This window comes from Crinia signifera, chromosome 3 (assembly GCF_055691185.1).
Source record: "Crinia signifera chromosome 3, ASM5569118v1, whole genome shotgun sequence".
Classification (NCBI taxonomy): Eukaryota; Metazoa; Chordata; class Amphibia; order Anura; family Myobatrachidae; genus Crinia; species Crinia signifera.
In genome coordinates this window covers 1441447-1457348 of record NC_139219.1, presented here as the reverse complement: position 1 = coordinate 1457348, position 15902 = coordinate 1441447, and the positions used below count along the sequence as shown (strand labels likewise).

Sequence of the window (15902 nt, the reverse complement as noted above, 5' to 3'; positions counted from 1 at the left end):
TAACTTGTTTGGGGTCCTGTCAATATTTTTATTGTCTAATGGGGTCCCCAAAGCAAAAATATTTGAGGACCGCTGTTCTATATAAATGATACTGATGTATTGCCTCTACCAGGAATTGCTGCAAGTAATGTAATTATTATACATCAATTAACACACAGTGTTATTAATGTGCAGAAGATATACCAAGCCCCCAAAGGAAACCGATGCAAGCACGAAGAGAACATACAAACTCAGCAAAGAAGTTATATCCACAGTATATCTACTTTGATAAAAATGCTAAAACATGAATCCCAGAGGGGACGGATGAATCCCAGAGGGGACAGAATATTCAGATACCCCAACAGGTCACAAGACGCACCTTGGCTGCTTTCTCAGTCTTCAGTTTCCGGACCTCATCCCCCTGTTTAGCCACTTTGTTACATAGATCTTCAGCCTGGGAAGAATCTGAGCCATTTCCCTGGATGGGGGGTGGTTTCTCCAAGGCTAGGCTCACAGGGGGGCGCCCCGGGGTGTACTCCTGCCCTGTCTTCTCCTTGTATTCCGATTTCAGAGACAGGAGAAGTTTTACCGCCTCGTCCACCTTGTCCTATTAAAAGGGAAACGCATTTGTTACAGAACCTAAATTACGTATACAGAAAACACACAAGATTGTTCAATAGGGTACACATCACACTGTAGTCAAATTGACACCCACAATTGTAATATAGATATATCTACAGCTGGAGCAGGGGCTGGTGATCCTATCATCAGCCCCCGCCAGCCGCCATGCCCCACCAGCTCTCAGGAGATTTTGCGGAGACTGAGCGGCACCTTCCGGTTCCCCCTGACTCCCATAATACCGGTTGGAGGTTTTGCCATGATGGCGGTGTGGTAACTTCCCTGTTCTCCAAGCAGTACCAGCTGCAGAAGTCTGGACAAGGCCAGCGATGGCCCAATCAGATGCAATGTCTCCTACCCGCCACACCTGAGTCAGAGCTTGGGAACACTTTACCTTCGGAGCCTTCTCACATTTCAGCTTGCGGACAAGCTCTCCCTGCTGACAGACGCTGCTGTACAGACTTGTACTGTTGGTGGGACCTGTCTGGGGTAATGTGGCAGTACTGGGAGGCTGTGACGGAGGACATCCAGGCTTGTATTCCTGACCAGTTTGCTGCTTGTATTCTGCTTTTAGGTGTAAGAGGGATTTCACTGCAGACTCTACCTCATCCTAAGCACAGGAGACAGGAAGCAAAGAGCAGAGTAGGAAACAGAAGAAAAGTACTTGTGATACAAGCAAACGTGTAACCAGGATGGTGCGCTGGGGACGGGGGGTCAATGGTGTACTGGTAGCAGGGATAGTGCTGGGGGAGAGGGCCCTGCCTGTCAGGGATCACTGTAAGGAGGACAATGGTGCACTGGTAGCAGGGTTAGTGCTGGGGGAGAGGGCTCTGCCTGTCAGGGATTACAGTAAGGAGAACAATGGTGCACTGGTAGCAGGGTTAGTGCTGGGGGAGAGGGCCCTGCCTGTCAGGGATTACAGTGAGGAGGACAATAGTGCACTGTTAGCAGGGATAGTGCTGGGGGGAGAGGGCCCTGCCTGTCAGGGATTACAGTGAGGAGGACAATAGTGCACTGGTAGCAGGGATAGTGCTGGGGGGAGAGGGCCCTGCCTGTCAGGGATTACAGTAAGGAGGACAATAGTGCACTGGTAGCAGGGTTAGTGCTGGGGGGAGAGGGCCCTGCCTGTCAGGGATTACAGTGAGGAGGACAATAGTGCACTGTTAGCAGGGATAGTGCTGGGGGGAGAGGGCCCTGCCTGTCAGGGATTACAGTAAGGAGGACAATAGTGCACTGGTAGCAGGGTTAGTGCTGGGGGAGAGGGCCCTGCCTGTCAGGAATTACAGTAAGGAGGACAATAGTGCACGGTTAGCAGGGATAGTGCTGGGGGAGAGGGCCCTGCCTGTCAGGGATTACAGTAAGGAGAACAATGGTGCACTGGTAGCAGGGATAGTGCTGGGGGGAGAGGGCCCTGCCTGTCAGGGATTACAGTAATAATAATAATAATTTTATTTATATAGCGCTCTTTCTCCAATAGGACTCAAGGCGCTTAACAGATAGAATGAATGTAATACAGTACAGTAAGTACAGTAAGGAGGTCAATAGTGTACTGGTAGCAGGGATAGTGCCGGGGGAGAGGGTCCTGCCTGTCAGGGATTACAGTAAGGAGAACAATGGTGCACTGGTAGCAGGGATAGTGCTGGGGGAGAGGGCCCTGCCTGTCAGGGATTACAGTAAGGAGGACAATGGTGCACTGGTAGCAGGGTTAGTGCTGGGGGAGAGGGCCCTGCCTGTCAGGGATTACAGTAAGGAGGACAATGGTGCACTGGTAGCAGGGTTAGTGCTGGGGGAGAGGGCCCTGCCTGTCAGGGATTACAGTAAGGAGGACAATGGTGTACTGGTAGCAGGAATAGTGCTGGGGGAGAGGGCCCTGCCTGTCAGGGATCACAGTAAGGAGGACAATAGTGCACTGGTAAGCAGGGATAGTGCTGGGGGAGAGGGCCCTGCCTGTCAGGGATTACAGTAAGGAGGACAATAGTGTACTGGTAGCAGGAATAGTGCTGGGGGAGAGGGTCCTGCCTGTCAGGGATTACAGTGAGGAGGACAATGGTGTACTGGTAGCAGGGATAGTGCTGGGGGAGAGGGCCCTGCCTGTCAGGGATCACAGTAAGGAGGACAATAGTGCACTGTTAGCAGGGTTAGTGCTGGGGGAGAGGGCCCTGCCTGTCAGGGATTACAGTAAGGAGGACAATAGTGCACTGGTAGCAGGGATAGTGCTGGGGGAGAGGGCCCTGCCTGTCAGGGATTACAGTAAGGAGGGCAATAGTGTACTGGTAGCAGGAATAGTGCTGGGGGAGAGGGTCCTGCCTGTCAGGGATTACAGTGAGGAGGACAATAGTGCACTGTTAGCAGGTATAGTGCTGGGGGAGAGGGCCCTGCCTGTCAGGAATTACAGTAAGGAGGAGAATAGTGCACTGTTAGCAGGGATAGTGCTGGGGGAGAGGGCCCTGCCTGTCAGGGATTACAGTAAGGAGGACAATGGTGTACTGGTAGCAGGGATAGTGCTGGGGGAGAGGGCCCTGCCTGTCAGGGATCACAGTAAGGAGGACAATAGTGCACTGTTAGCAGGGATAGTGCTGGGGGCGAGGGCCCTGCCTGTCAGGGATTACAGTAAGGAGGACAATAGTGCACTGTTAGCAGGGATAGTGCTGGGGGAGAGGGTCCTGCCTGTCAGGGATTACAGTAAGGAGGACAATGGTGTACTGGTAGCAGGGATAGTGCTGGGGGAGAGGGCCCTGCCTGTCAGGGATCACAGTAAGGAGGACAATAGTGCACTGTTAGCAGGGATAGTGCTGGGGGCGAGGGCCCTGCCTGTCAGGGATTACAGTAAGGAGGACAATAGTGCACTGTTAGCAGGGATAGTGCTGGGGGAGAGGGTCCTGCCTGTCAGGGATTACAGTAAGGAGGACAATGGTGTACTGGTAGCAGGGATAGTGCTGGGGGAGAGGGCCCTGCCTGTCAGGGATTACAGTAAGGAGGACAATAGTGCACTGTTAGCAGGGATAGTGCTGGGGGAGAGGGCCCTGCCTGTCAGGGATTACAGTAAGGGGGAGAATAGTGTACTGGTAGCAGGGATAGTGCTGGGGGAGAGGGCCCTGCCTGTCAGGGATCACAGTAAGGAGAACAATAGTGCACTGTTAGCAGGGATAGTGCTGGGGGAGAGGGCCCTGCCTGTCAGGGATCACAGAATACAACCATCCTACCTTGGACGCTTTCTTGCTTTTGAGAATCCGGACAACCTCTCCTTGTTCCACTACCTTGTTATACATTAGAATGGGATCGGAGGACTCTGTCCTGGAGGGAGCAGGTGCCGGATTGCTTGGAGCTACAGGACGAGGGCCTACTTGATAATCGTGTCCTGTTTTTTGTTTATATTCTGCTTTCAGCTCTAAAAGTTGTTTGACGGCTGCGTCTATCTGAGGCTAATGCACAAGGAACAGAAGGGGATAGTGGAGTAAGGAAGAAGCATGACTGTACAGGTGAGAATAATACCCCTGGCCCATCAGCAATCATAATGCTCACATGTAGAGGAGTCCGCCAATCAGCTCGGATATCACCATTTCCCAGCGGAATGATTGGCTGCCTGGTGTTAGTATAACAGCTTGGATTGTTACTAAGAGTTTAGTAATATCTGTGACAATTGCACTACTTCCCCTCCGCTTAGTAATATCTGTGACAATTGTGCTACTTCCCCTCCGCTTAGTAATATCTGTGACAATTGCGCTACTTCCCCTCCGCTTAGTAATATCTGTGACAATTGTGCTACTTCCCCTCCGCTTAGTAATATCTGTGACAATTGCACTACTTCCCCTCCGCTTAGTAATATCTGTGACAATTGTGCTACTTCCCCTCCGCTTAGTAATATCTATGACAATTGCACTACTTCCCCTCCGCTTAGTAATATCTGTGACAATTGTGCTACTTCCCCTCCGCTTAGTAATATCTGTGACAATTGCGCTACTTCCCCTCCGCTTAGTAATATCTGTGACAATTGCGCTACTTCCCCTCTGCTTAGTAATATCTGTTACAATTGCGCTACTTCCCCTCCGCTTAGTAATATCTGTTACAATTGTGCTACTTCCTCTCCAATTAGTTATATGTGTGAAAATTGCACTTCTTCCCCCTCCGATTAGTAATATCTGTGACAATTGCACTACTCCCCCTCCGCTTAGTAATATCTGTTACAATTGTGCCATTTCCCCTCCGATTAGTAATATCTGTGACAATTGCACTACTTCCCTTCCGATTAGTAATATCTGTGACAATTGCACTACTTACCCTCCGCTTAGTAATATCTGTGACAATTGCACTACTTCCCCTCCGATTAGTAATATCTGTGACAATTGCACTACTTCTCCTCCGATTAGTAGTATCTGTGACAATTGCACTACTTCCCCTCCGATTAGTAATATCTGTGACAATTGCACTACTTCCCTTCCGATTAGTAATATCGGTGACAATTGCGCTACTTCCCCTCCGCTTAGTAATATCTGTGACAATTGCGCTACTTCCCCTCCGCTTAGTAATATCTGTTACAATTGCACTACTTCCCTTCCGATTAGTAATATCTGTGACAATTGCACTACTTCTCCTCCGCTTAGTAATATCTGTGACGATTGCGCTACTTCCCCTCCGATTATTAATATCTGTGACAATTGCACTACTTCCCCTCCGATTAGTAATATCTGTGACAATTGCACTACTTCTCCTCCGCTTAGTAATATCTGTGACGATTGCGCTACTTCCCCTCCGATTAGTAATATCTGTGACAATTGCACGACTTCCCCTCCGATTAGTAATATCTGTGACAATTGCACTACTTCCCTTCCGATTAGTAATATCTGTGACAATTGCGCTACTTCCCCTCCGCTTAGTAATATCTGTGACAATTGCGCTACTTCCCCTCCGCTTAGTAATATCTGTTACAATTGCACTACTTCCCTTCCGATTAGTAATATCTGTGACAATTGCACTACTTCTCCTCCGCTTAGTAATATCTGTGACGATTGCGCTACTTCCCTTCGATTAGTAATATCTGTGACAATTGCACTACTTCCCTTCCGATTAGTAATATCTGTGACAATTGCGCTACTTCCCCTCCGATTAGTAATATCTGTGACAATTGCACTACTTCTCCTCCGCTTAGTAATATCTGTGACGATTGCGCTACTTCCCCTCCGATTAGTAATATCTGTGACAATTGCACTACTTCTCCTCCGATTAGTAATATCTGTGACAATTGCACTACTTCCCCTCCGATTAGTAATATCTGTGACAATTGCACTACTTCCCTTCCGATTAGTAATATCTGTGACAATTGCGCTACTTCCCCTCCGCTTAGTAATATCTGTGACAATTGCGCTACTTCCCCTACGCTTAGTAATATCTGTTACAATTGCACTACTTCCCTTCCGATTAGTAATATCTGTGACAATTGCGCTACTTCCCCTCCGATTAGTAATATCTGTGACAATTGCACTACTTCTCCTCCGATTAGTAATATCTGTGACAATTGCACTACTTCCCCTCCGATTAGTAATATCTGTGACAATTGCACTACTTCCCTTCCGATTAGTAATATCTGTGACAATTGCACTACTTACCCTCCGCTTAGTAATATCTGTGACAATTGCACTACTTACCCTCCGCTTAGTAATATCTGTGACAATTGCACTACTTCTCCTCCGCTTAGTAATATATGTGACGACTGTGCTACTTCCCCTCCGATTAGTAATATCTGTAACAATTGCTCTACTTCCCCTCCGATTAGTAATATCTGTGACAATTGCACTACTTACCCTCCGCTTAGTAATATCTGTGACAATTGCACTACTTACCCTCCGCTTAGTAATATCTGTGACAATTGCACTACTTCTCCTCCGCTTAGTAATATATGTGACGACTGTGCTACTTCCCCTCCGATTAGTAATATCTGTAACAATTGCACTACTTCCCCTCCGATTAGTAATATCTGTGACAATTGCAATACTTACCCTCCGCTTAGTAATATCTGTGACAATTGTGCTACTTCCCCTCCGATTAGTAATATCTGTGACAATTGCGCTACTTCCCCTCCGCTTAGTAATATCTGTGACAATTGCACTACTTCTCCTCCGCTTAGTAATATCTGTGACAATTGCACTACTTCCCCTCCGATTAGTAATATATGTGACAATTGCACTACTTCCCCTCCGATTAGTAATATATGTGACAATTGCACTACATCCCCTCCGATTAGTAATATATGTGACAATTGCACTACTTCCCCTCCGATTAGTAATATCTGTGACAATTGCACTACTTCCCCTCCTCACTGTCGTACATATAGCCCAGCAGTTAAGGGCGAGGTTTGTTACCTTTGATGCTTTCTCTGCCTTTAATTTCCGGACAATTTCCCCTTGATCGGACACTTTGTCATGCGCAGATTTGCATTCATGGTTGATGGCAGCGGTCACGTTAAGAGGAGCCACGGGTGCTGCGGCATTGCCAGGTTTATAGTCCTGACCCGTTGCCTGTTTGTATTCTGCTTTCTGTGATAACAGTAATTTTACAGCTGCATCAATTTCCGTTTTTCCTGCTTTCTTGGCTTTGAGATCCCGGACGAGATCTCCCTGAGCGGTGATCTTGCTGTACAGTACTGAGGGATCATCTGTTGGGAGGTGGGGTGGTGGGGGAGCGATGCTCACTGCTGCCTTCGCACCCTTGGTCTGTGAAACAGGAGGAGCCAATCAGAGAGCACGGAGCTGTCACATCCCAGGCTACATGAAAATAACCCCGACCTCAGGAGTCAGAAGGTAACACACATTGGGGCAGTTATCACTGAGTCAGGAGAGAGATAAAGTAGCAGCCAGTCCACTCCTAGCTAACATTTTACATTCTGTGTTAAGGTGCCCATACACTGTGCAAGGGTGCTGTGCTATGCGTGCTCCCGTGGGCATCCCATCGCACAGCACAAAGTCTGTGCAGCCCATGCTTTTTCACTATCTACGGATTGCATCGCATTGCATGCAAATCATATGCAATTTGCGTGTGAGGTGATCTAGCTCAAAATGTGTGGAAATATTGGGGCAGATGTATTAAGCCTTAACAAGAGATAAATGCAAGGGTGATAAGGAGAGATAAACGTCCAGCCAATCAGCTCCTTACTGACTTTTTTCAAACACATCCTGTAACATGGCAGTTGGCAGGTGATTGGCTGGACGTTTATCTCTCCCTATTACCCTTGCATTTATCTCTTGTTAAGGCTTAATACATCTGCCCCATAGTTCCATGTATGGGCACCTAGAGAAAGACAGTTAGGAGCTGGTTGGTTGGTAGGCTGGCGAGATGGCTTGTGTAACATTCATGTAGAAAAAGAGAGACAGCACCTGGAATGGTAGAAAATAACAATACTACCACTAATGCTATGCTGCCATGTGCCTTACTAAAATTACCACTAATGCTATGCTGCCATGTGCCTTACTAACATTACCACTAATGCTATGCTGCCATGTGCCTTACTAACATTACCACTAAGGCCATGCGCCTTACTAACATTACCACTAAGGCCATGCTGCCATGTGCCTTACTAACATTACCACCAAGGCCATGCTGCCATGTCCCTTACTAACATTACCACTAATGCTATGCTGCCATGTGCCTTACTAACATTACCACTAATGCTATGCTGCCATGTGCCTTACTAACATTACCACTAATGCTATGCTGCCATGTGCCTTACTAACATTACCTCTAATGCTATGCTGCCATGTGCCTTACTAACATTACCACTAAGGCCATGCTGCCATGTGCCTTACTAACATTACCACTAAGGCCATGCTGCCATGTGCCTTACTAACATTACCACCAAGGCCATGCTGCCATGTCCCTTACTAACATTACCACTAATGCTATTCTGCCATGTGCCACACTAACATTACCACTAATGCTATGCTGCCATGTGCCTTACTAACATTACCACTAATGCTATGCTGCCATGTGCCACACTAACATTACCACTAATGCTATGCTGCCATGTGCCTTACTAACATTACCACTAATGCTATGCTGCCATGTGCCTTACTAACATTACCACTAATGCTATGCTGCCATGTGCCATACTAACATTACCACTAATGCTATGCTGCCATGTGCCTTACTAACATTACCACTAATGCTATGCTGCCATGTGCCATACTAACATTACCACTAATGCTATGCTGCCATGTGCCTAATACTACCACTAATGCCATGCGCCTCATTAACAATACCATCACTAATGCTATGCTGCCATGTGCCTTACTAACATTACCAATAATGCCATGTGCCTTATTAACAATACTATCACTAACCAAGCCGGCTTTGTAACGACCACTACCACCGTCTTTTGGACCTTATTTAAATTTTCGGTACTTCTGTACTTTCACGGCGCCACTAGATAGGATATCGCGGTCATCGCGGGCATTGAATGCACTAAAAAAATAGGGTGCGACGCGACCGACGCGATGCCCGCGATTTCCCATAGGGACCAATGTTAAATTTCTCAATTGACCCGTTTTTTCTGTTCAATGCCTCAATTGACACGATTTTTCCATAGGAAACAATGTTAAATGGCCCACAGAGGCCAAATAGGCACCCTCAAGTGTGAAATGGCCTACACAATTGTTAACGCCACCCCACGATCAACGTCAACCCGAAGCGTGGCGAGCGCAGCCAGCCCGCGAGGGGCGGCGGTACGCGTCCTCCGACCTTTTCATGCCCTACTATCCACTAGGGCGTAGAGTGAGAATAGAATAGTGTGGCGAGCGCAGCGAGCCACCGAGCAGGAAGCGTGGCGAGCGCAGCGCGCCCCGCGAGGGGACGCGGATACCTGTGAAGCCCGCGAAGGGACGCGTTTACCTGTGAAGGTATCCGCGTGCGCTCGCCACGCTTCGGGCTCGGTGGCTCGCTGCGCTCGCCACACTATTCTATTCTCACTCCACGCCCTAGTAGATAGTAGGGCATGAAAAGGTCGGAGGACGCGTACCGCCGCCCCTCGCGGGCTCGCTGCGCTCGCCACGCTTCGGGTTGACGTTGATCGTGGGGTGGCGTTAACAATTGTGGGGGCCATTTCACACTTGAGGGTGCCTATTTGGCCTCTGTGGGCCATTTAACATTGTTTCCTATGGAAAAATCGTGTCAATTGAGGCATTGAACAGTAAAATAGGGTCAATTGAGAAATTTAACATTGTTCCCTATGGGAAATCGCGGGCATCGCGTCGGTCGCGTCGCACCCGATTTTTAGTGCATTCAATGGCCGCGATGCCCGCGATTTCTAGTGGCGCCGTGAAAGTAAAGAAGTACCAAATTTTCCATCCAACATTTGAATTGTATCAGCCGGTACATGTGGGGTTGTTATATAGTTTATTTTAATTTGATAATTTTTTAATTTGCCGTAAAATCGGTGATGTACCTGTATATGTAAAAAAATAATGATTTTAAATATTTAGACCTTTATTGGATTGTGTTTTTCTACAATTCTAAGTGCTGTCTCCGCTTTTTGTTTTTTGGCTTTGTTCTTATTAGGAGCAAGTGGAGCCACTAAGACAGCAGCTGTCGTGGTATTAACCCTTCTAGCGCTTAATGGTATTTTATGCAGATTCAGGTCAGCTGGAGCTAGTTACTTGTAGAATAGAATATCACTCATTGGTATGATAGATACAACAATTCTGGCATCCCATTACCCCTACACTGTGACCTACGTGTGCTCCTGCGCCCATCCCCCTACATGGTGACCTACGTGTGCCCCTGTGCCCATCCCCCTACAGATGCATATTGACCTACGTGTGTGCTCCTGTGCCCATCCCCCTACCGTTACACTGTGACCTACGTGTGTGCTCCTGTGCCCATCCCCCTACCGTTACACTGTGACCTACGTGTGCTCCTGTGCCCATCCCCCTACCGTTACACGGTGACCTACGTGTGCTCCTGCGCCGTGTCCCTCTACAGCGACCTACGTGTGCCCCTGTGCCCATCCACATGCTCCTGTGCTCATCTCTCTACAGCTGCACAGTGACCTACATGTGCCCATCCCCATGCTCCTGCGCCCGTCCCTCTACAGCTGTACAGTGACCTATGTGTGCCCCTGTGCCCATCCCAATGCTCCTGCACCCGTCCCTCTACAGCTGCACATGACCTACGTGTGCTCCTGTGCCCATCATGTGCTCCTGTGTCCATCCCGCTACAGCTACACAGTTACCTACATGTGTTCCTATGCCCATTCCTGTAGAGCTGCACATGACCTACGTGTGCTCCTGTGCCCATCCCTCCAGAGCTGCACGGTGACCTACATGTGTTCCTGTGCCCATCCCGCTATCGATACACGGTGACCTTTGTGTGTTCCTGTGCCCATTCATGTAGAGCTGCACGGTGACCTACATGTGCTCCTGTGCCCATCATGTTCTCCTGTGTCCATCCCGCTACAGCTACAGTTACCTACATGTGTTCCTGTGCCCATCCCGCTATCGATACACGGTGACCTTTGTGTGCTCCTGTGCCCATTCATGTAGAGCTGCACGGTGACCTACATGTGTTCCTGTGCCCATCCCGCTACCGATACACGGTGACCCTTGTGTGTTCCTGTGCCCATTGCTCATTCTTATTCACTTACCTCTTTCTTGGTACCAGAGGTCTTTGCCTTCTCTTTGGAGCCAGATGTTGGCATCTCCTTGGTATGCCCATCTGGGATATAAAACAGCACACATGGCGCCTCCTTGCAGCTGTGCGGGCTGCAGAGCACAAAGTGATGTCAGACACAATACAAAGGCCACAGCTCAGTATACACGCATAGCCAGCTTATAGGAGGATAGACTGCACCAGTGGGCACCGGCTATGCCGTGGGCTGGCGGGGATAGACTGCACCAGTGGGCACCGGCTATGCCGTGGGCTGGCGGGGATAGACTGCACCAGTGGGCACCGGCTATGCCGTGGGCTGGCGGGGATAGACTGCACCAGTGACACCGGCTATGCTGTGGGCTGGTGGGGATAGACTGCACCAGTGGCGCCGGCTATGCTGTGGGCTGGCGGGGATAGACTGCACCAGTGGCGCCGGCTATGCCGTGGGCTGGCGGGGATAGACTGCACCAGTGGCGGCTGGTGTGAATAGACTGCACCAGTGGCGGCTATGCTGTGGGCTGGTGGGGCTAGACTGCACAAGTGGCGGCTATGCTGTGGCCTGGTGGGGATAGACTGCACCAGTGGTGCCGGCTATGCTGTGGGCTGGTGGGGAGAGACTGCACCAGTGGCGGCTATGCTGTGGGCTGGCGGGGATAGACTGCACCAGTGGTGCCGGCTATGCTGTGGGCTGGCGGGGATAGACTGCACCAGTGGTGCCGGCTATGCTGTGGGCTGGCGGGGATAGACTGCACCAGTGGCGGCTATGCCGTGGATTGGTGGGGATAGACTGCACCAGTGGCGGCTATGCCGTGGGCTGGTGGGGATAGACTGCACCAGTGGCGGCTATGCCGTGGGCTGGTGGGGATAGATTGCACCAGTGGCGGCTATCCTGTACATGGGAGGAATTCCCAGGGATGTGTGAAGCGCTGTAACCATGGAAGCAGGCAATGCAGCAGAATATAGCCACCTCCAGCAGGAGTCTGCTGGGCTATGCTTGTGGGTAAGGCACCAGGTATATGTTACACACACGCTGCCGCCCGCCGGGCGAAGGACACAGTGCCGGGGACAGCCGGCGAAGACGGAAGAAGCCCGGGTGCGGCGGGGTGCAACGCAAAAGAGCTTGCCCCGGCCCCCGCTGCCCCGGTGAAGACTGCAGGAAGCCCGGAGGTGGTGGGAAGCATCCCACCTCCGGCGAAGACGGACCACCCTCGTGGCGGGACCAGGCTTGGTCCAGCGGAAGGCCCTAGGACGGGTAAGTCCACATGTGGGTCCCCTCCCTAGACCACCAGGTGTTTGGGCAATAGGCCCGTGGGCCCAATTCAGGCACCAGGCCTGCGTGACTGTAGTCGGGCTCTAGGCCCGTGGGGACTTAAGGTTTGGGTGGTGTTGGGCATTAGCCCCTTTTTGTGTTGTTGGGCATTAGGCCCAGTGGTGCTCTGGGCTTTAGGCCCCTACATAGTAGGCCCTCGGGCCCCATTGTGTTATTGGGCCCCAGGACCCCCTGGGTTACTGGGCACCAGGCCCATCTGTGTTGCAGGGCGCAAGGCCCTGGTTGTGTACGAGGCCCAGACCCTGTTAGGGCTGAGGCCTCTCCGTAGAAGTAACAGGCCTGTATCGACAGGCTGCGAGTTCAGGTATCGCCACGAGGGTTGTTGTGGTAAGGCTGGGAGCAGCCAGAGGGAGGTAGGCCCTCGCTAGGTGTTGGTGCAGTGTTGTCTCTCTACATTGTACTGTTTTACTTGACACCGTGTACTGCATGCTGTACTTGGGTTCACCAATTGTGGCCCTGTGCAGATTGTGTTCTTTCTAAGTTGCGCAGGCGTTAGGCGCCAGGTTGCGTGACGCTAGGCCGTGGCATCGGAAGATCCGGCGCTAGGTCACAGGTTGCGCGGGCGTTAGGCGCCAGGTTGCGTGACGCTAGGCCGTGGCATCGGAAGATCCGGCGCTAGGTCATAGGTTGCGCGACGCTAGGCTGTGGCATCTAAGGATCCAGCGCTAGGTCGCGAGTTACGTAAGACGGCTTCAGGCCGCAGAGTGCGCGGGCGGTAAGCCGCAGGCGCGTTAGTGTATTGCCCTGCCCCAGGGAGCAGGAGGTCACGTGAGTTCCTTTTCAGATGCCGGTATCCGCACTGGAAGCGTGACGGCGGACCAGTAGACGACTGGTGAGTAGAAATTGTATTGAATCTGTTGTCGTGTTGTTTGTGCTCCTTCCCCTCCCCGGAGCGTTCCCCCACCCCAGTTACACCTGCCGTGTTCCACAAGCGGGTGTAACCATTCTGAGGCCAATAGTGCCTGTGATGAGCATCCCCTCCCCCCCCTAGGGGGTTTCCCCCCCTTGTTTCCCCTACAGGTGCAGTCGCTTCCGGAAACTAGTGGAGCAAGAGGAAGGCACCGGGACCGTCGCAGGCCCGAAGGTAAGAGACGGAGCGCAGCGAGGTGAGTACGCGCAGCGAGTGGTGTGCGCGTGGCCCCGCCCCGGTGCCTCCCACATTTGGCGCACGACAGCAGCACAGATCTATTTATTCATATTGTGAATTTGTTGGGAATGGGCCTGAAGAGGACACATAATGGGACTATTACCTGATGGGCTCATAAGGTTCATCACAGATATAAAATCCCCGTCTCTGCAGCTGGATCAGGTCGCCCTTTCTCAGACTCTTCAGGCCGGGATCTCCCAGCATCACCTCCTCTTGCTGAAAGAGAAGACCCACAGTCATCAATACCGGCCGGCACCCCCCGCACCCCAGCCAGCGCCCCCGCAGGCCTCGCACCCCAGCCAGCGCCCCCACCCCAGCAGGCGCCCTCGCAGACCTCGCACCCCAGCCAGCGCCCCCGCAGGCCTCGCACCCCAGCCAGCGCCCCCGCAGGCCTCGCACCCCAGCCAGCGCCCCCGCAGGCCTCGCACCCAGCCAGCGCCCCCGCAGACCTCGCACCCCAGCCAGCGCCCCCGCAGACCTCGCACCCCAGCCAGCGCCCCCGTAGACCTCGCACCCCATCCAGCGCCCCCGCAGACCTCGCACCCCAGCCAGCGCCCCCGCGGGCCTCGCACCCCAACCAGCACCCCCACCCCAGCCGGCGCCCCCGCAGACCTCGCACCCCAGCCGGCGCCCCCGCAGACCTCGCACCCCAGCCAGCGCCCCCGCAGACCTCGCACCCCAGCCAGCGCCCCCACCCCAGCCGGCGCCCCCCGCAGACCTCGCACCCCAGCCAGCGCCCCCGCAGACCTCGCACCCCAGCCGGCGCCCCCGCAGACCTCGCACCCCAGCCAGCACCCCCACCCCTCACACCCCAGCCGGCGCCCCCACCCCTCGCACCCCAGCCGGCGCCCCCACCCCAGCCGGCGCCCCCACCCCAGCCGGCGCCCCCACCCCAGCCGGCGCCCCCACCCCTCGCACCCCAGCCGGCGCCCCCCACCCCAGCCGGCGCCCCCGCAGACCTCGCACCCAGCACCCACCTTGCTGTTTCTGTTGACATACTGCTTGAAGTCTTCCTCTTTGCCCAGCACTGGCTTAGTGATCAGATGGTCATAGTTGACGCAGATTGTTGGGGTGAAGGGAGCTTTTGGGGTTTCTGCCAGCCACGTAATCTTGGTGGTTTTCTTATAGTCCTTGTTATCCAGGTTGAGCTTGGCATCCAGAGACTGTATGATCCCATTGGGCTCTCTACGCAGAGGGGACAACACGGTAAGCACAAAACAAACACATCTCCCCCATAAGGGACACTGAGGCACCTATGTCCTAGTTAGTGCCTCGTGCCTCAGTGACCAGTACATCTTATCAGACACACAATGGCAGCATATGGTCAGGCTGTCGGGATACACTTGGTATGTGCAGGACAATCCTTACCGGTGTATCTTGGTGATGATGAGATTTCCCCAGTTAATAAAAGTGACCGTCTCCCCCTCAGACAACGTTTCTGCATCCGCTCCTTCTATGAGAACTCGGGGGCCGTACCACACAGGCTTTGTCCCCACCTCCGAATTCTGCAGAACAGGACAATCATCACACACGTCATCTACTACTCCCATCATCCCAGAACAGACTGATGATACGTTTATACGATATGTGACCGCCGCCATCTAATAAGCGAGAACACATAGATAGCCACCTTTGGGTGCTTGGCGACTTCGGTCACTCCTTCCTCAGCCTCTGCAATGTTCACCGGAACAACCTGGCTCTTCAGCAAAGCGCTGTACCGCGGGGCAATAGGGTCTATCACCTATGGGAGGGAAACACAAGACTGGGTGACACACGCCAAGTCTGCCAATGGCTGGTAAAAGAAGGAGCAGGACAGTAACTGGTCTTTTGTGTGTAGCTAGCGAACACTGCGTGCATGGACCGGCTACCGCTGGGCATGTGCAGTACTGTAATGCAGGCAGTAACTGTACTGTAATAGGAAGTACATGTACGACTAATGTAACACGTAATTGCAGTGAGCCCCAACAGCCCAATACCGGGTACACAGCTGAGGTCACATGTTTTGAGAATGACACAAATTAGAATTTTCGCTAACTCGGCTGCCTCTGTTTCTATGGTGGAAATATTCATATATTCCAGACTGTCAAATACAGCAATCAGATGAACTGCATTTAATTACAAAGTCTCCATTTGCCATGACAATAAGCGCAATCCCAATTTCCACTGCATTTCAGCCCTGCCACAAAAGGACCAGCT

At 52.0% G+C, this 15902-nt stretch overlaps 1 protein-coding gene across 5 annotated transcripts in view; it reads right to left on the bottom strand.

Annotated features, from left to right (window-relative positions):
* The window catches only part of EPRS1 (glutamyl-prolyl-tRNA synthetase 1), a 260057-nt gene that overhangs the window by 149419 nt on the left and 94736 nt on the right, over nucleotides 1-15902 (bottom strand). For 3 of the 5 annotated variants that reach the window (XM_083175138.1, XM_083175139.1, XM_083175141.1), the window contains 9 exons: nucleotides 15337-15447; nucleotides 15075-15211; nucleotides 14684-14891; nucleotides 13810-13922; nucleotides 11225-11342; nucleotides 6954-7304; nucleotides 3801-4019; nucleotides 992-1207; nucleotides 359-586 (listed from right to left, as the gene is read on the bottom strand). In XM_083175138.1, the coding sequence (XP_083031264.1) occupies nucleotides 359-586; nucleotides 992-1207; nucleotides 3801-4019; nucleotides 6954-7304; nucleotides 11225-11342; nucleotides 13810-13922; nucleotides 14684-14891; nucleotides 15075-15211; nucleotides 15337-15447 (1701 nt within the window). The remainder of the gene's footprint in view (nucleotides 1-358; nucleotides 587-991; nucleotides 1208-3800; nucleotides 4020-6953; nucleotides 7305-11224; nucleotides 11343-13809; nucleotides 13923-14683; nucleotides 14892-15074; nucleotides 15212-15336; nucleotides 15448-15902) is intronic. The other 2 variants (XM_083175140.1, XM_083175142.1) reach the window with 1 other exon arrangement.